Below are 20,040 nucleotides of genomic sequence, written 5' to 3' on the forward strand. Positions count from 1 at the left end.
AGGAGGGAATAAAATACTTGATCAGTTCAAAATAAATGTCGATCGGAGTATTTTTGTTAAATAACTTTATATATAGTCCAAGACCTATTAATAACCTCAGTATTAAATATTAAGTATTTAATGGTAACAATAAGCAAGTATTTACCTAAATGAAGAGCTTATTAGCAAGATAAACAGATTACTTTAATAAAGCCTTTGTGGCATAAGCAGTCTATGAATCGACTCTATGCAATTTGAAATTGTCTAATCCTGTCATGACCTTACTTTGAATCTTTAGTCAGAGCCCACAAGCCAAGCACTGGATTTGCCCTGGGAAGTTCAGAGCGATGTTTGAGGAAGGGATCACAAAGCAGAAACACACTTACAGGCAGCTGGGCCGCTGACTCAACACAGACACGGGCGCTCTGATTCAGGAGTAAGCCTAGCAGCACCTAGCATTATCCTGCAAGGATAAGCCAGCTCTGTCCGCCTCAGAAGATGCCAGTGCTTTTTTTATAACATGACTGTCCACCCCACTGTGCCACTGTCTCTGAAATGTGCAGGTCTGCATTGCCTTTAGCATTTCAGATAAAAAGGCTAACAGATCCCTGCCATCCCCCCCGCAATGTGCAGGAACAGCAACTACTGCACCCTGCCCCCAGAGCAGGCTGCATTCACAACTGAGATGACTTACTGGGTGTTGACTTACAGAAACCCTTGGGAGCTTTCCAACCCTTCACCAATACAGTACTAGCGGAGAGCATAACCTCAGCGCTCATTTCATCTGGGCACCGAGTGCCCTGTCTCTCTCCAAGCTGCCTGTCTGTAAAGAAAGGAAGCATGCAATGTGCTCTGCTAGTTGTGCTACAGAAATAGCTGCAAGCCTGCAGGCACGTGTAATACAGATGCCCACTCCCCACATGCAGCACAGCAATCAGAAGATGTTATAGCAACTTCCAGCTTCCCTGGCAGGGTCTGGATCCAGTACCTCCATCGCCACTCTGTGTGGTTTGCCTCTCTGATATACAGGGAGGGAGTGAGGACAGTGAGAAAGCACTGATCCAGCCAAATGGTCCCTAAACTCTGACCTTTTGAGGCATTTTCCATCCTGAGAAATTCACTGGAAATAGCTGAGTGCAGCAACAGCTGTTTGAGCAGACATCTGCAGGTTCACTTCATGCTGGCTGGACCAGTAGCCAGTCCACTTGCAAGTTTCAAAGAAATAGGTTTCCCTGAAGCAATCAACAGCAAACCACAGGCCACATGCTACCGAGCCGAGAGCAAAACCATGGAAAAGGAAATAAATGCTGCAGGTTGCTGAAGAGGTGCTGGTTCACCATGACCAACAGGAGAGCTGCAGGAAGGATGGATCACAGGCAAAGATGCATGCTGACACACCACAGCCACAGCCTTTGTGTGCAGTGTGGCAGACAGCCTCGGGGTTAATGTGTGCAAGAAAAATGCTCCATGGACCAGACAGAGTGAGCAAATAATGTCTTTTTTTTTAACACCAAAGCTTCCTTTTCAGCTGCCACGTGGGAAGTGCTGCTGGGGCCAGAGGGCACTAGGAGGAGCACGGTGCCTTCAGGGATGGCAGTGCTTCTGCTTGGCAACAAGTGTCTGGCTCTTCCCTTCAAGCTCCAGCCCGTGTTTTGAGATCAGTCTGCATCCTGATGGCCAAACTGGGCTTGGGATGTCTGATCTGCATTGCCCACATCACACCTCCCTGGTCCCCAAATCCCCTGATGTTTAGATGCTGGACCCCCAGGACTCCATGGCTGACAGCCTGTGCCCTGCCAAGCGGGCAGTGAAGTGGGGTCAGGCTTCCGGATTTCTGCCACGCTGCTGGAGAAGGAGCAGGGTGCTGGTGCCTGATCGCAGGGGCCTTCAGGGCTTTGACCATTGCAGAAGCCTGCTGTGCCAAATGAGGAGAGGACAGTGCTGCTTACTATAAAAATATATCTTTATTTACCATCTGTGTTTTGCTCAGGAGAGAATATCCTGTGACAAGGGGGCCAGCCGAAGCCATGCCATTGGTGGTGGCCAGCACACCTCTACCTGCACCACAAAGGGGGTGGCAAGACCAAGTCTCCGTGGGGAATCCATGGGGAACAAAAGGACTGGAAGGGAGTTGAAGTTGCTGCTTTCATCTCTGGCCCCACCGCCCTCCACTTCTGTGTCGTTCAGGTCCCATCAGCAGATTGCCTCCCCCCCCAGCCCCACCACCACAGTGCAGTAGGGGTTTCTCTCCAGGGTTGGGACACCCTTCATGGCACCCGTGCTTCTGGCACATCCCTTGCAAGGCAGTCAGGATGAGTTAAATAAAGGGGTTTGGGGACATTTTCTGGGACAGGAACAGTTGATAACTTAACAAAATGAACATATCACGCATAACACGCCAGCTAGCAGGTGGGCGCCTGTTGTACAGCAGTCAGTGCCAGATGCCTGGCCAGGGTGGCCAGCCATGGCTCGGGGCAGGCAGCTGAGAACTCCGGACTACTCATTTCCACACCGCTGCCTGCAGTGTGGCATGGCACGGCCCAGGTACCAGCAGCCTTGCCTCAGGGGGTCTCCTCAATACCCACTGGCTGGCCCAAGTCCACCAGGGCCATGACACCCTGTGGGTCTCCTGCCACCAGCATCTTCTCAGGTAGCAAGTAGTGAGTTTCAACAGGGTCTTCAACACACTACATTTTCAGTTTGTTGGTTTTTTCCAGAGGGGGAAAATGCGCAATTCTCTTCAGGTTCGTGTAGTACAGCCCTGGTGCTTCCCAGAGAACTGCTTTCAAGCATTCACCAGGTGCTTGAGCCCTCTTCCACTGAAGGCTAAGACGTGGCTTCTTGGTGGGCTTCATGGTGCAAGACCCTAGCTTGGCCACTGCCTTCAGTCAGCACTCAACCCCTCATGCATCCTAGTATGGGGTCCAACAGCCCCATTCAAAGCTTAAATAAGCCGAAGAATGTCTTGGACTCCTCAAAATTAACCAGAGCGATTTTAGACACATTGACGTGCAAACTGTCCATCTTCCTGAGCTTGAATAAAGCCCCTAGGTAGCTTTTCCGGGCCCATGTTTTCTGGCCCGTACAGTAGTTGATGCCTTTGTCCTCCATCAGCACGTGGCTGCCTGGCAAGGTTGGGTTTTTCTTGTAGACAATGTGGGTCAACATCTGGCTGCTGCAGATGCTGCCTCGGAAGAGCACGTTGGAGTACACGAAGTACAGGCCGGTCTCATTGACGACGAGACCCTGCTCATGGTACTGAATGCCGTCGGTGAAGGCATGCCCAGAGATGGGTTCCCACTCCAGAGGGAGGTCCCGCTGGGTTGGATTCCCTGGAAGCCAAATCAAGAGGAAAAAGCGTGATAAGTACAAGCAGTTGCATGGGGGTTTCTTACCCCTCAAGTCACACCCCCTGTCACAACAAGACAACTGTTCTCCAGGCCCTGGTCTGCAGCATGGGAAGTCTGCCCCAACCTCGTGCTGGTGGGAGCTCTCACCTTCACCTCGCCCAACGCCAGCAACTCGTGACAGCCACCTGCCTCACGCACAAACCCAAAACAGAGCCCTCACTGAAAAGCCTAAACCAGGGGAAGATTTTAGCTGTGGCATAACTTCCCGCTGTCAGAGCACACGTGTTACCAAAGGAAAATAGGAAAGCCTGTGTGAGGTGGGCTCCTCACAGCTACGACCATGCCACCCTCTCAGTCCAGCCACATCTGCTCTACCCCCGACCCCCAGTCCCGCTCGCCTCCCAGCACATACCTGTTAGGTGTGCTGCCTTCCTTGCTTCCTTTTCCATTGACTGCTCCTTCTGCCCTGCACAAAAAGGGGGAAGACGTTAGCCATGTGCTCCATGGGGAAGGCAGCCCAGAGAGCAGAGGGAGCCAACCAGGGGTTGAAAAGGGGCAGATTCAGAGCAGCACAGGGCACACAAGCATGTGGCTTAGAGCAGCGAGGCAGAGCAGTGTTTGGGCAAACACTGCAGGGCAAGAGGAGGAGATAAAAAGGAAGAGTTGCAGCAAAGGATCCAAATGTGATGAAGAGCAAGGGGAAAGAGCAAGGAGAGCTTTCATCTTACAATGGCTTGATTGGTGAGCTTGAGCAGAGGCCTCTCACTCAGGGTGTAGGAGAAGGACAAACCTGCCTCTTTACCCAGCATCTCAGGTCCATGCCAAGTCTCATGTCCCGTCATAGATAAGCCTGCTCTATTGCCCCCAGAGGTACCCATGGCAGCGGGCTTCTGTCAGCTGAGTACCAACCCTCCTTACAACCAGATCGCACTTGAAAAAACCTGCAAACCATCCTGCTGACCAGGCAGAGCTTGTCCTCAGAGAGGGCAAAGCACAGCTGGGAAAATTCTGCCCTCCCTGGGGGGTTCTGTTCCCCCTGGAGAGATGGGCCAGTTACGGTGACTTGGCATTTGGATCCTATCGGACTCCATCCTTCCCTTCTTCTCAGCATCTATTTCCAGGCATCACATTCTCAAATTTTAGAAACAGCCTTTTCTTTTTTCAAGCCAACTGAATTTTCTCCGCCTCTCCCCTTTCTCCTTTACACTATTTCCCTGGCTTCGTTTAATTCTCCAACCCACTCAAGAAGTTCAGAGTTATTATTTATGACTTATGCTCAGCTACTGCTAAAGTAGCCTGTGATCAGGGCACTGAGCAGCCAGTTAAAATGGCAGCTCCCCTTCCCCTAGGCAACAGATGACAAAATGTATTGATATGGGAGTTTATGGGAACCAGGACTGTCCTTTCCAGAGAATTTTGCGATTTCCAAATTTGCTTTCACTCAATAGGAGAACAAATGTGAAAAGAGATCAACTTTCCTACTAACTAAAATCCTCAAGGGAATAAAAATAAAAATAAAAATCTTCAGATCTAGCAAAAATAGTTAAGGAATCTGAAAATTGCTTTCAGACTTGGCTGTCTTTAAATACTGGCTGATAATACTAACATAGACAGTAAAATAATAGTTCAGAAGCTCAAAATATTATTTTTAAATTGTTCCACTCTAATTTAAACTCTCGGGTTTTTGCTAAACGAAATTTAGAAAATTCAACAGGTTCTTGTGGAAAGTTTCGATTTCACTGAAAGGACTTTTCTCAAAGAAAGATACCCCACATATCATCAGACTCTTCTCAACTAGTTTTGGCCACAGTGAGACTTGTAACAAAAGATTTTAGAAAAAAGTTGCGCTCTCAAGGGTGGGCGTGAATCCCCCACCCCTAAAGACCACAGAACCCTCCACAAGCTCCCAGAAGTCTTAGAAGGGTAAGGAGAGAACGCAGTGACACATACAGCGCCCATCTCCAATCTCCTCCTCCATATTGCTGCTGCATGTTAGGACATCCAGAAACTCACTCTTACAGCAGAGCCCCCCGGTACCGCTGCCCCACAGCCTGGGAGGCCCCAAGGGAGAGGCACCTTGTCCCAGGAACCTGTGGCTGCCACCTCAGCAGGCAGGGTGCAGGACCCCATCCCCACACCCCAGAGATAAAGCTCTTTTTCCAGGGAAACCAGTGAAATCAGCACCTCAGAGCATCAAGCTGCGACCCTGTCTTTGCCCCCGGGATTAGGAGAGGGAAGAGTTTGACAGGAGCATCCCTGCAAGCTGACACAGAGGAGTTCCTTCTCTACGTATATCAACTCACCTATGAGTTTCTCCAGAGCTGGAGGGATGTGCTCAGTGCTGGCAGACTGTCAAAAAAGAAGAGTGACAAGATATCTTAGCAGAGTGAGAGCCTTAAGGGCATCACGTAAAGCAGCCAAGGACTATCTTTGACAGTGGCTGATTCTGTGTGCTCATGGGGACCTCCAGAGTGCTAGGAGATACACAGGGAGAGAGCCCCCGCAGCACTTGGCAACATGAAGACATCCAGATCTATCAGCCACCAGTAGAGCAGTCCCGCACAGTAACAAGCAGCCGCACTTACACTGGTGTGACAGACATTTAGGTGCCACCAGCCTGCCCCTTGGGGAGTTTTGCACCCCCCAAGCATCTCAAACCCAGTTTTAAGTTTTCCTTTTCATCCTGTTTCCCCAGAGCATCTTGTGACCGGCCAAGCAGATCTCACCTCTCTGAGTTCAGCCAGTTCCTTCTCCAGGTGGAAGATCTGAAACATACTCAGCCCCACTCCAGTGAGGGCTAGCAGGATCAGCATGAAGATCACCAGGAAGCCAACGCTCCTCCTTTCCCTGTTGTGCCCTGGCTTTGTCCTTCGGTCAGGTACTGGTGGTGGGAAAGGAGTGACAGGGGGTGCCGAGGGGCTGGAAGCACTTGCACTGGTGCAGCCGTCCACCCAAAAGACCTGGGGGTACACGTAGTTCAAGTTCTGCTGCATGGCCGGGAGCGGGATGGGCTTGGTGTGATCTTCCATACGGCAGCCAAAGCCTGCCGGGGCTGCCCCCGACTGAGCCCTGGGGGAAGACCCAGCTCTGCCTTTATACACCTGCATCGCTCCGGCAGCGAAGCCCCAGCTCAGATGCTGCAGCTCAATGAAAGCATCAACAGCAAACCTCAAAATGCTTCCGCCCTCGGCGGCAAGCTGGGGGTAGCCACCTGCTCCTCCCCCGCTGAGGCAGGACGCACGCACGGCGGGCCCAGCCCAGCAGTGGCCTGCTCGCACAAAACTGCACTGGGGAAGCGGCTGCGCTCAGCAGCCATGCACCCGTGGGGCACCCAAGGGCTGCGCTGCCAGGCAGGGGCTGAGTAACCAGCCCAGCGCGCACCCACCGGCCAGCCACCCTTTCCAGCAGCCCACGCGGGCAGAGGCGGCTGCTTTTCCACTGCGGCGTACGGGGCCACAAACAGAGCAAGAGGAATGACAACACCTCCGGCATCCTGCGCGAGAGGGGAGAGGCAGAGCCGAGGACTCCTCCCCTCCACAGAAGGATGAGGACTGGACCCCAAGCACAGCTCTGGCTGCTGGAGAATTGCTTCGTTTCACATGGGACAGATCACTGACCGCTGTCCATTGCTCATCCCACCTTTTCCTTGGCTGCTCTATAGGCCATGGATCCTGAGTCACAGAACTCCGGTCACAGACACTGTTCCGCTGTGATAAAACCCCAGCCCAGCCCTGCCGAGAAGAGCAAGACTCTGCCAGTGCTGCAGGCTCAGCAGAGCTGCCTCAGCGTTAGCAGCCCAGGCAGGCACAGCTCGGTGGGCGCGCGGCTCGGTGGGCTGCTTCCACCCACACAACATCACGGCGGGGCACCACTAAGGCTGAACTGGCAGCACGCTGTAACGTGGGAAACACACTGTGCCGTGGGGCACAAGCAGGCTCTTCTGGCAGCTGCTGCTGCCCCTCTTACCTTTGCAAACACTGTCTCCAATAGTCCTAACCTAAGAAGCCTTAGAGAGGGAAGAGCTCTTTCATCATCTCTCCAGATCAATGCTGAGCACCGCACCAGGACCTGACCGTGGCTGAGTAACGTGATTAAAGCCTGGAGTAGACACTGTGTTACTCATCTTGGTAGATTTTTTCTTGCCTTCCAAGAAAGGATGCAGAATTTGGGCCATGCTGCAAAATCCAACACTTTTAAGAGCTTGTTACAAAATCATAATGAGGAGACACAGGGACATTTCCATTCCTTAACAGCCAATTTCTCAATTTCCATTCCTCATTGAATGCAGATTCCTAAGCAGTGGCAATGAGATTTCCTCCACAGATTTACAGGTGCACACAAGCAATTATAAACAGTAGTTTGCTCTTCTACTTTACAGACCTATGTTGAAGCATGTATTTATATGGGATAGTGTTTAAAAAAAAGGAAACACCAAATGCTTAATCAAGAACAGACTGGAGATTCATCTCCTCTGTGGCTGAAGGAAGCGACCCCGACACGCAGGTTTTGATCTTGAACATCAAAACTGGGGTCTGAGAACAGCATGCTGTAGCAACACACACACACTTGTTTCTCCAAAGCAACGGCTCAGCTTTGCCTCCAACCACACCAATAAGTCAGATGTGTCCTCAAAGCCTTGCCTGCACCACCAGCCACCCCGCTGCTTTTTGAAGATGTTCACCACAGCCATTTGCCGCAGCAGTGATCCACAGCATGAGAGCTTTCAGCAACCCACCTGGCTCTTCCTCGTCCTTCTAGGTTTCTGACATAAAAGACAAAAGCAACACAAATCCAGGTCCAGCAGTTCAAGCCTGGCAATGCCTACCCTCACTCAGCCCCACTCTCTGCATCCCAGCATGCGTTCCCCAGGCAGCCCAGGACAGGTCCCCATCCACTCCTATGATCGTTACAAGAGATAGAAGATACAAAAGATCATTACAAGGTCGTTACACACTCCATGACACACGGTGAACTCCAGCCAGCCAGCCAGCGCTGGGCATGGACAGACGCCTCCAAGGCACAGGGAGCCAGGAGAGGCAGCAGGGAGGTTGGGCAAGCATCTCCTGCCAGCACACTGCCCACTGCGCAGCCTGTGCAGCACCCCAGCCCTGCTGCCACCGCGGGCTCCAGAGCCACGCGCGATGATACTTGGCACCTGCTCACACCCCTCGCCCAGCAGCTGGTGCCCGCGCTGCCTTGCCCTTGGGGCAGTCAGCACAGTGCACCCATGGCACTTCACAACACAGACAGGGGTGTTGGGGAGCTCCCATTTCTTTAACGCCCTCTGTGACCCATACAACTGCTGTGGAACGTGGCAGCTCAGGGAGCAGCACCTGAAGTCCCGGAGTTCCTTGAAGTTGGAGGCATTGCCAACAAGCATGTCAAAAGTCATCGAGCACGCAGCTTTGCCCAGAGAGGACCCACTCTCAAGTTTTTTCTGACACCGACTGTGTTTTATGCAGACAGCTTGTCTTGGTGGGGTTGCGGGCACAGTAGCAGCCTCCCTTAAATGTCAGAAGCGTACTTATTTCTCACCCACTGCTTCCTATTTTCACAAAGATGCTTTTTTATGGGTGGGTGAGAAGGAGAGACGACAAATCCAATGAAAGCCATTTCAGCCACATCTGCTGCATCTTCTCTTTCAGGTGCTTGGCTCAAGAGCCCGCTGATAGGCCACACTGCAGCAAGTCAGAGACTGGGGCTATTTTACCATCAAAGGATCATTTTTGGTGCACAGCCTACTGAACTGGTCCTGCTGTCACGCTCCTCCTTTCCCCTGTCACCACCTTCAGGGCTCACCAAGAGGATACGTGCTGGAAGGCAGTGGCAGGCAGGGCTGTGCCGTGGAGCACGTCGTGGTGCCTGCAGGCTCCGCATTCTGCTGGCCTCCTGCTGCTCAAGCACCAGATATTAACAGGGCTTTTGAAATAACAGCGGGACAGTTTGCTGGAGGTAGGCACTTAAGTCATGTGAATCTATTTCGCTAAAAGGCCTGGAAACAGAATTTGGACAAGGTTGAGGTCTCCTAAAACATGGGGCAAGGACAGCTGGGAAGGAAAGGAAGGCATAAGGGGGACAGGAGCGGTGTCAGATTTGTCTCTCTGCCTCCCTGTCTCCCTCTGCCAGATCCACGCTCTGTTTTCAGCAGCTTCATTACGTCATTGGAACAGGATGGAATAGTTTCAAATGGAAACACCTTCTACACCCTTTATCAGAGAATCGATCCCCTTCACCAACACCAACAAAAACCAAGCCATATTTAGACAGATTTACTCCAAAGAACCCCCTCCACCCCGCCTCCAGGGGAGAGGGGAGAGTTCTCATTAATAATACACACTATACACTAAAGTTTATGTTGACAGCAAAGAGAATCAGCTAGCAGCTACAAGTTTTGTCAGCAGATTTAAGGACAAAAGGATGACCTGCTTGAGGTACATCAATCAAAGCAGGAGTTGAACTATGATCTAGAGCTAATACTTGACAGAAAATAAAATTTTAAAAAAGCTGTAAGTGTGAACCACTGTGTAGGAGAAGCTCTCATCAGGTTCTGGACGGAGTCAGATAGGTGGCTGAAAGTAATTAACAAATATTTCCTATTACACCAGTGGCAAGTGGAAATGCTAAAAAGCAAGTATTGAAAGCCCACAGGGCTGCATATATCACACCCGACAACTGAAGGAGCTGAGAGTCATTTTGCATTCAAAAAACAAGATCCAAAACATCACCCTGAGATACTGACAGCCTCGGCAGCCTTTCAGGGTCCTGGGTCAAACCGTGCCGTCAGGGCCAGGAGAGGCGACGGCTGCAAACCCAGTGAGGGTCGGCCACAGCTGGCAGAGAAGGCACCCGTTAATGCTCGCTGCTGGGGGCGGTGGGCAGAGTAACAGAGAGCACCGTGTCCAGGACAAGGCTTCAGGTTTTCCATCGGGATCATCCTCAATGCAGTGCTATCTCAACCCCTATACCACAGATCTGGAGAAAACCAAGCCAAAATATTACACCAGTCATTTTGCAGATGAAAATAACTGGTAAGAGATCCTAAGCAACCACGAGGACAGAGAACTGAATCAGAAGAACACAAGTGTGGAAACAAGAACTGCAGATCAAACTCTTTAAATAGAAAATAACATCCTAGAAAGAAAGCACAGTCCTGACGCTGACAGAGAGGCTTCCCAGCCAGACAGGAGCCTCCAGCAGGGAATGCCCAGGGGCTCCCGCAGGCGTGAGCTCACGTGCAGCACCAGGCAGCCACAGGCAGTCCCAGCCCCCACGCTGCAAGCTGACGTTCAACTTCAGAGGGGCTCAGGGAGAAGTTGCAATAACTGCAGGAAAGCAAAGAACGTGCGTTCAGCTTGGCCCATCCAAGAGCAAATGGGCAGGGGGGGGACGGGGGGACAGCGTGTGAAAAACCTGTATAAAGAGGGATGATTTCTGGCAGCACAAGGTCTCTTGAATCTCACAGAAAAATCCTTCCCAGGGAGCCACAGCTAAAGGAGTTTGCACAAAAGACACAGATTTTTGACTGAACACTGGGAAGGATGCTTGTGAGAGCTGCCCCCAAAGGCAGCAGGAGCTCCATCCACCGCAGCCTGCGAGGGACACTGCAGACACCACGACCCACCCAGCCTTTGCAGCAAGTGCTGACATCTTACTGTCATTTCTTTATTACATTTTTTTTAACAGTTCAGTTTCCCAGACAAGGGTGACGCTATTCATTTCCTCAACAACTGCTGTCTTTGCTAGAAACATTTGCAGCACATGTAAAGCCGTGTCTTGGTGCCAACAGCTCGTGAGGGAGACATTCACATATCCATACTCAAGAGCAGGTTGCAAAATCCATTTCTAACAGCTCTGGCCTGGCGTTGCAGTAACGTGGGCCTCTTCCAGTCAGCAGGGTGCCCGCTGCTCTTTTTCACCGTGATGCCAATGAGCCAGCAGCAGCCGGGGGTTCAGCAGAAGAGATAGAGGGCTCTGACCTGAGGCAGGAGAGCATCCAAGCAGGGAAGGAACCAAAGCAGCTGAGAAAAAGAAGAATTGAAAGAAAAGTGAGATTTTATTTCTTTTGTGTCTGTAATAGGAGTAAGGAAACGAGGTACAGTGGTTGTGAGGTAATGGGATCTATTGTTCAAACATCTGAGGAAGAGAGAAGCAGGTCATTTTGTGCCGTACCACAGCTCAGCCACATGAGAATATGGAACAAGGCGTCGTGGCTGCTCAGGGGTTGCGAGGAAGACCACAGTGAATGTGCAGATGCTGAGTTTCCGTCCGCCCCAGTGACAGCCAAAAACTGCGTTGCCCAGCCCTTCAGCAGGACCCATGCCCTGCCCAGGCTGCCAGTGCCACCAGCCTTGGCCCCGCAAGATGCCAACTGCCCCTGCTGGCCAGCGTGACCTAGTCAGTATCTGACAATTTTATTCCTTCTTGGGAGAAGCCGTTCTTAGCTTATTAAAAAAAAAAAAAACGAAAATGAACAAACAAAAAGTGCCTAATCACACACATGCTCCCAAGATCTACTTTGAGATCCTTACCAAGTCTCACCAGGATCACAGCTCAGCTCTGTGTCACTGAAGAAACCCAGACCCTATGGCATCAGTTTGGCATCTAGAGACCCCCACACCAGGCGTGCCCATCGCATCACACGAGCCCCATGACACAGAGACCCACACCAGCTGACTTCCCAAAATCCCAAGGGACCTTCAGCTGACTTTCCTGGGATTTACCTTTGAGCTACAGGTGGTTTCGCGGGCAACAAACACAACCTTGACATTCCAGCAGTAACCACATCAAATTACAACTAAGAGAAGATATTCATTAGCTGCTTAGAGTTATTTTTTTTTTTTTTTGGGGGGGGGGGGGGGGGGGGAAGTCACAAAGATTCTTCTTTGCTGCCAGTTCAGAGGGCGCAGCAGCTGGCTGCAGGCTCACTGCCACATCTAACAAAGGGAAAACACAAACCTCGAGATGGAAAACATTTTCTTTCCATTTCTAGGTCCATGAAGCGCAGCATTAACTTCATTCCCTACCAAAAGACATTACCTCTGATTTGTGACTTAATGAGCGAGTCTAACAAAAAGCAGCACGGGCAAGGCCATCTGCAGCTCCCGGGCCGTGTACCCCACAGGAACCAGCACACTAAGGCAGCAGAAAGCTCCTTGGCAGCTTCTTTTAAAATGACTATTCTTAAATTAGAGAAGGGATATGCATGTAATATTCATGAGTTTCGCTTTCCTAAAGCTAACGTATTTTATCTAGATGAGCTCTGGGAACACTAATTCTTCTCGAGCTGTTACAAACCCCAGTAACATCCCCAGCAGCACCTGATGCTGTTTGACACTCAGGGTTTCCAGATGAGACACCCCCCACCCCACCCCCCGCACTTTGTGGTCAGGGCTCTACACTTTAATTGTTCCAAACGAAGCAGAACATGCCTGTGCTGAAGCGAAGCTGCTAAGCTGTTCCGTCTTGGTTCATCTCACACTAACTTGGCAAAAGCAGAAGCCACACAAAGACACTTCACACCGAGCTCTCCAACTTGCCAAGTACTGCACGGCTGGTGGAGTACATGTATTTTAAAAATACCTGGTTTCTACTCTGATGCTTAATGGATATAACCTAAATACCTTATTTTGGCAAACACAGCTAGTGATTCCCTTACACAATGCCTATGTTTGCGACTATCCTCCCATAGAAACCTTCGTGTTAAATGATTTTTGACCTGAGGACCTGCCCAAGGGCTGCCAGGACGCCAGCTCACTGCTGCATGCACATCTGGCTTCCTGGCATTTTACACCCAGAACTGTCCAACCTTATTTATGCAAGGTCACAAGATGGACGAGGCCCTCCCTTTAAACATCCACATCACTGCAGGAATCTGTCAAAATTTATGAGTTCAAACTTAGAAACTATTCTCTCTGGAAAAAGACGATGACCGATTGGAGAGAAACTTGATTTCACCAAAGAGTCAAGTTATGAAAGCTAGAGTCAGTGTGACATCAATAAAACTGGAAGTAAAAAAATGACTCAAGAGCCCACATGAAAGAACAATATTAAGCAATAAGAACTTGATATTAAGAGACTTTTTTTTTTAAAAAAAGTGGTTACAAATAATTAAAAGCAGTGAGGCAGCAGCAGGCAGAAGCTGCAGTTTGGCCTCCAGTTTATTGCCAGAACACTCAGGTTTGCAAGAGCTCCGTAGGTTCCTCCTTCAGATGCCAGCTTTCCCAGCAGCTGAAGCATCACCTGTGCTTTGACTGGAAAGTTGAAATGGTTTGGTAACGTACTTGGGGGACTCCAAGAGTCACTCCTTGGCCAACGTGCACCAGCGGTGACTGCGATAGATGTGCTTTATTTGCAGGAGCCATTGCTGCGAACAGACAACTCCGCTGACCAGGCACAAAACAACTGGGCTGACATTTTTTACCACATGGCCAAAGTTTCTGTTAGCAAGATACTTAAAATACTAGAGAAGTCTGCACTGCCTGCAATGCCTTTGCTCCCCACCACACCAGCTGAATTCACACCAGCTCCTGTTGACTCAGAGCCCAGAGGCAGCATTTCTTAGGAACGGTAAGCAGCTTTCCAGAAAGTGAGCCTACACAGCCCATGACATCATTTATCCTTTACATCGATTTTTTGGGGTCACTTTCAGAAGTGGGAATGCTCTGCGGCATTCTCAAGACAGTCTTGAAACACGGGAGCCTGAGTAAGAAGAGCTTCTGGCCGCCCCACGTTATCTACTGCCTGCGGCATCTGCCGCATCTCCGGCATGAACTGGAAGCCGCATGGCCTCAAGCCATGGCCTCACCAGAGAGCCCTGCTCTGTCCGTTTAGGATATGCATTATCCCCACGGCATGTTTCCTAGGTGTTCAGTACAAGACAAGCTTTATCATGTATATTTTTCTACAGAATGCAGCAGCTCCTTAGATCCAAGTCATGCCCCGTGTTTAAAATATATAGAGAGAGTATGGTATTAGAGGACTGTTTCAGAAGGCATTTAGTTTCACACCTGAAGTTTGAACGCATGCTTAGATCTAAACATGCACAACCTACTCGGACTTAACAATCTGTTTTATACATTAGATCTTGGTATCAGGAGCAGCAAAAAGGCGTTTCAGTCCATGGCTAAGTGTCACCTTCCTAAGAGAGCAGGAATGTATACGTGAACACTTCTAAACACACACAATACATACTCCTTGCAACCAAGGAGCGCTGCTAACTCCTCGACTGTTAATCGACTAACTTGACTGGAAATCACAATTTCCAAGTGATCTTCAAGGATTGCTCACCAATGCTGTGGGGTAATCCCATTTAGGAAGCAAGTGTATGCGGGACAAAGTACAAAGCTGCCCATTATAGCAAAACAGAAAAGGATGAAGAAGAATGTTTCTGGCCATCCACAGAACTGCTGCTCCCAGGAAAGGCAACCTTCTACACCCCAGAGCTGTATGCTCACACTGTGCCTTTGATAAATACGTATCACCACCACTATCTTCAGTTTAAGTTCATTAACTTTAGCTTCACAACCAGATTTGCTTTCAGCTGATGCTTACAGGCCAGACAGAGCCAAGCAAAACTAACCTCCCCCTGTGAGAGACATTTATTGCCTGCCTATTGCATCAGATGCATTTGGCCTCGTTCTACATCTAACAGCATATTACAGCTCTGCCAGCCTTTAGTTTATAACCAAACAGTGAAGATGGGCCGTTTCAAGAATTCGGTCACATCCAGCTTCAGCTGACCGTTACTGACAAGAACAGCTCAGCGATCGCCAGGGCAGTAAAGAAAAGCCTGCTCCCTACAAGCGACATATCAAAAGGAAGGCCAGTAAATAAAAAAAGCCCACAAGCACACACCCCACACACCCCTGGCAAACCCCACACATTCAGTTGTTTTTAAATCACAGCAGTATGAAGTGGAGAGTCTTGAGACGTTCAAGCAAGAAGTTAGTGCCAGAGAGGTCTCATTTGAGACTAGAAGTAAATGCTGGACAGCTGGTGAGGTTGGTGTGTGGCTGCACACGGCACTGCTGTGCTTGCTAGAAATAAGTTCGGAGGAAGGGACCAGTCAGGGGGAAACTTCAAACTGAAAAACTGTGGTTTGGAATGATAAATGACTATCTAACATTTTCTTTTAACGGCCTTTTATATCCCTCATAAACCCTAGCTCCAAGTACCAAGTGGTAATTCCATGCAGGCATTCTCACAGGAAGCTACCGCCTCTTAAGGATGCTCCTGATGAAGTGAACTGACACCACTGGAAACTTTTCTAGCAGTTTTACATGGCCACGATTGCTGAACTTTCAAAGCACCACTCAGCCTTCAGCCTCCCTTCCCCCACCCCACCCCCCCTTTTCTTTTTTTTAACTAGACAAACCCATCTAGCCTGACAAATGAGTTTATGAACTCCTTACTATGGTACCAAGGACCCCAGTTCTAGCCCTGGACTGAAATTTAAAGCCTAGTCCTTCTCAAAGAGTTCAAGCCACAAGTTTCATTTTCAAAAGGAAAAATGCCAGCAAATTAAAGACAAAGTGTTCAGATTTATTTGGAAATTCACAGTTTCTAATGGCACTACAGCTCTGTAGTTACATACTCTTGTTCCACAACATCGTATGCTGCACTCAGGTGGTATTTTCTTCATCCAGGTTTAAAATTCTTCCAAATCCACGATCAACACGTCTGGTTCATGTGCTCTGACTGGCTAATTGTGCAGATCAACTCCAAAAGTACATAATCTTAAAATATTCATAAACTAACAAGAAAGCAGCAAAAAAACCAAAGGCTTTAAATAAGTCACATTACATACAATACCCAGGAAAGGCATTAGATCTGTTAAAAAGGGTACCACTAAAAGTGCTCAATAAGTTAACTTATTTTTTACAACATGAACCTGTAACACCTGTCAAAAGGAATAACCTTTTGTTCCACTCACTCAGATACACACTCAACGTTTGAGCAATCACACATCCTATAGTATCCAAATACACAATCACAGTCAAAATAAAAAAAACACTTGGATATGAAAAACACCAGCCATACGAACACTGCACATTTGTTAGCCAATACAAAAGCAAACATTATTGAAATACCCACTGTGAACCAGCCTGACTGGTCAGACTTCAAGGCTCTGCAAACTCAACACATCCAGAGCTGGCCTGGAGAAGGGCCCAGCTACACCAGTTTGCCCCCACGTTCTTCAGCTGAGCTTTTTCCCCAGCCTCTCGGCAAAGGAACAGTGAGCCTTCTCCATTCGCTTCCTTCAGAGAACTACAGCAGGCAATTTAGGTAACAAATGCACTCATCAGCCTAAGATCCCCTGGTACACAGGGAATCCCAAAGAGCCACTGTAACTCATTTAGTACATCAGACCACAGCTCCGATATGTAACTGAACGTGGAAATAAAACGATTACCATCCCCAGAGAGGTTATCTTCCTCAAATGAGTTTGCAAAACTAAAAGTCTTGTCAGGCAAGCCCACCTGATTAGTATTTTTACAGTATCCAGTCCACATTACTGAGTCCAGCTGAAGGCCAACACGTCCCTTTACAGCACTGTAGTGTTGCATCTTCAAAAAAAGCTAGAGAAATTACAAAATAAATCAAATGACAAACAATTGTATCTCCCCTCTTCCAGTGGCATTATAAATAGACAAAAGGCACATAAATATGGGAAGGTGCAAGAAATAGGAACAAAGCTAAAGGAAGAGGATTAGGCTTTTATCCCTATTCCACCCAACAAACTGGGTTTCAAAAAATCTCTGCCCCAGGAACTGTGAAAAAAAACCTTTATAAAATGAACCCCGCCCTCCCTCCCCCCAAGCTGTTCTCATAGGAAATTATCAGCCTTGTAAAGCTGCAGCTTATAGCCAAGATTGACACAATCCCATCTATTTAAAAAGACAGAAACCAAATTTCTGAATACTTTCCAATTAGTTGAGCTCTTCGTCTCCCACTATCCTCCCACAAAATACCACAGACTGTTCTCAAACGAACAAACACCCTCCTGTTTGAGAAGTTCAGCTAGTTTTATATGTGTCCAGAAACTGCCGTGACACCAAGTGTTCCCACTGTTATATCTTTGTTTCCTTTGATTATGTCATGCAGGCTTGGCATTGACCCTGACTTAGTCTGTATCAGAGTTTTTATGAGCTTCCCTTGGTCTGAAACCTTAGACCGTCTTCGTTTTATAGCCCTCTTCTCAGTTTTTGTCTTTTGGGTCTGTCCATTGCACAGGCTTGTACATGCTGAAATGCCACAAAAATAGGATTCCTCAGACTGTGATGACGTTTCGGAGCTTCCTTCAGATGGAGGGCCCTTGTACGAAGAGTGATAAACTTCCCCAATGTTAGAGAAGTCCCTCTGGTTTGTAAACGGCTTCCTTCCTTTAATTTCCCCGTTGGCTACTGGAGGCAGGGGCTCTGTTGCTGGCTTAATAGTCTCTACTTTTTCGCTTTTGTATTTACAACGCTTTTTCTGAAACCACAAGTAAAAAGAGAAACAGTTAGGTTCTGAAAGACAAGCAAAGCGTAAAAACCAAGCCCAGGAACCGGCGGAAGGGAGAGCAGCCAAGACGTGCGTCACCTGCCGGCAGAAACATGCTCAGCCCAGCCTGCCCTCCCTGCAGCCACCGTACCTTCTTCTCTGGGGAAAACTTCAGGGGTTCTACAATGTACAGGTCTTCCGGATCCACTGCGAGAGAAGGAACACAAATTTAGCAGTCTGACGCTGCCATCTGGAAAGCGACACAATTCTAAAAAAGCATGACAAAGTATTCCACTGGTCACACAGGTTTTGCTCCTGTTACAAGTTAGGGGAGGCGCAACCCATGAACAGTGCAAGTGAAGTCAACACACAGAGGAGTTCCCCTGTGCTGTCACGGCAGCTGTCAGTGATAAATGCTTGAAAACACTTGACCTCCTGATAGAGTAGCCCACAGAAGAGGTGCAGAGAACATCCTTCAGGGAAAAGGAACAATAGTCAGCAAAAGTTAGTTTCTACGAAAATGAACTGTCACCAACGTAAGAGTGTTTAGCGTGCAGCCTGCCCCTGACAGGACAGACCCTAGAAACATGTGTACCTATCGAGGACAGATGTTCTGACACAAGACCAGTCTGGCATTCTTCCATCAATGCTTTGTAAATCATTCATCCAAGCTGAAGCAGGGGAGAATTTGGAAAAAGTGTGGCTTTGCAAAACAGCCGCCTACGCCTTAGCTAGCCTCTACTGCAACACGTTCCCAATTCAACTCATGAGTTTTCACGCAGTTTTATTCACAGCACAAAAACCCATGATGCAAGTTTGCTGCACCAAAAAAAGCAGTGCCAGCTGCATACTTGGTAGTTGTTATAATCTGCAACACTTAGTTTTGCATGATGATGATGGCCTAAGAAATCAAAATTCAATTGTCCCAAGTGTAACATGCACACTGAAAAGACCAGATCATTCCTCATACCCAAGGCAAGATAAATAGCCTAAATTTTCTTATTGCAGTTGATAAAATTGGATCCTAAATATCTGCCAAGTTTCAAAGACAGGCTATGATGACTTCTCAGAAGTCGGGCGTTCAGATTTCCCACATCCAGCATTAAAAAAAAAAGCAGCCACTTTCTGCAAGCTTCATAGCTTTGTAGACCTGAATGCCTGCATGGATTGCTAACCCCAAGAAAACATCTGTAGAGCATAAGTGATAGCGAAGACTACATTTAGTGTTTTAGCATAGTTTAGCGCGCAGTTCCGTGAGAGTCTGGTAACTTGTTCATGAACCACTCTGTCCTACAGGACATACATGCAAACTACCACAATCCAGCAGCATTTACCTGCAATTCCATTTTCATATGTTTATAGTAACACACACATTGTACAGCACTAAAAGTAACTCTAGAGACTAGATGTACAGTATGTGAAGAATACCTTCTTTACCGGCTAGCTGAAAAGACTGTGATCTGACCAGTGGAAGAGAAGTTCTTCTTTTCAAATTCATATCATCATAGGAGGAAAAACACCTAGGAAACAAAATCCACAAAGCTTTTTTAAACACCTTTTTCCTAGCACTTTGTCATACACATTGTTCGTTAAGAAACATCTTTGGCAGAAGGACTGATTTATTTGCCGAGGTGCCCAAGAAAGGCTGGCAAACAGACGCAGTACTGTATTTGCAACAAGCTATCAGGGCATGTTAAGTGTAGTAGCCCCAGAATGCTCCTAGGAAAGCACTACTACAGAGCAGTAGTTCCTTTCTATCTGTTTTGAGCACGCAGAAAGGTGACTCAGAATTTAAGTGGGTGTGCCAGTCTCAGTAGATTCAGGAAACATCAATAAAAGCTGCAAGAAAAATTTTGTTTCAAATATAATTACCTTTTGGGACTAGGGTAGTGATTACTTTTGGGAATTTTTGAGAGGTAATCTTCACAGAACTGAGAAGTGCTTCTGCACCGCTGCACACAAAGCACCAAGCCCAGGATGACACACAGAACCAGAGAAATCACAAGGTAAGTCTGCCGATCAGAAACCTGAAAGGATTTAATATAGTACTTAAAGACAAAGAATAATTTAATGATACTATTATTGTGTTTTAAACATTGAAATATTTAAAAGAACAAAACTGACATTCTCATGTCACTTTCCTCCAATTTCACTAAACTTTTGTTCAAATTTGAGTTTTTTCAGAGGTTTGACAGCCTATTGGCTACACAGTACCGGAGGAGTGAATGCT

General features: G+C 48.2%; 2 protein-coding genes across 6 annotated transcripts in view; both read right to left on the reverse strand.

Annotated features, from left to right (window-relative positions):
• Positions 1 to 1,924: 1,924 nt before the first annotated feature.
• FASLG (Fas ligand) lies at positions 1,925 to 6,501 on the reverse strand. Its single transcript, XM_056356669.1, has 4 exons — positions 6,056 to 6,501; positions 5,633 to 5,678; positions 3,742 to 3,795; positions 1,925 to 3,311 (listed from the first exon to the last, which is right to left on the reverse strand). The coding sequence occupies exons 1-4, from the start codon at positions 6,434 to 6,436 to the stop codon at positions 2,917 to 2,919; spliced, it is 876 nt and encodes a 291-aa protein (XP_056212644.1). The 5' UTR covers positions 6,437 to 6,501; the 3' UTR covers positions 1,925 to 2,916.
• Positions 6,502 to 15,848: 9,347 nt separating this feature from the next.
• The window catches only part of SUCO (SUN domain containing ossification factor), a 40,928-nt gene continuing 36,736 nt past the window's right edge, over positions 15,849 to 20,040 (reverse strand). For 3 of the 5 annotated variants that reach the window (XM_056355755.1, XM_056355758.1, XM_056355754.1), the window contains 4 exons: positions 19,683 to 19,837; positions 19,239 to 19,330; positions 17,962 to 18,017; positions 15,849 to 17,801 (listed from right to left, as the gene is read on the reverse strand). In XM_056355755.1, the coding sequence (XP_056211730.1) occupies positions 17,355 to 17,801; positions 17,962 to 18,017; positions 19,239 to 19,330; positions 19,683 to 19,837 (750 nt within the window). In that variant the 3' untranslated portion in view covers positions 15,849 to 17,354. Of the gene's footprint in view, positions 17,802 to 17,909; positions 18,018 to 19,238; positions 19,331 to 19,682; positions 19,838 to 20,040 lie in introns of all 5 variants that reach the window. The other 2 variants (XM_056355756.1, XM_056355759.1) reach the window with 2 other exon arrangements.

The sequence above is a fragment of the Falco biarmicus genome, chromosome 11, assembly GCF_023638135.1.
Source record: "Falco biarmicus isolate bFalBia1 chromosome 11, bFalBia1.pri, whole genome shotgun sequence".
Classification (NCBI taxonomy): Eukaryota; Metazoa; Chordata; class Aves; order Falconiformes; family Falconidae; genus Falco; species Falco biarmicus.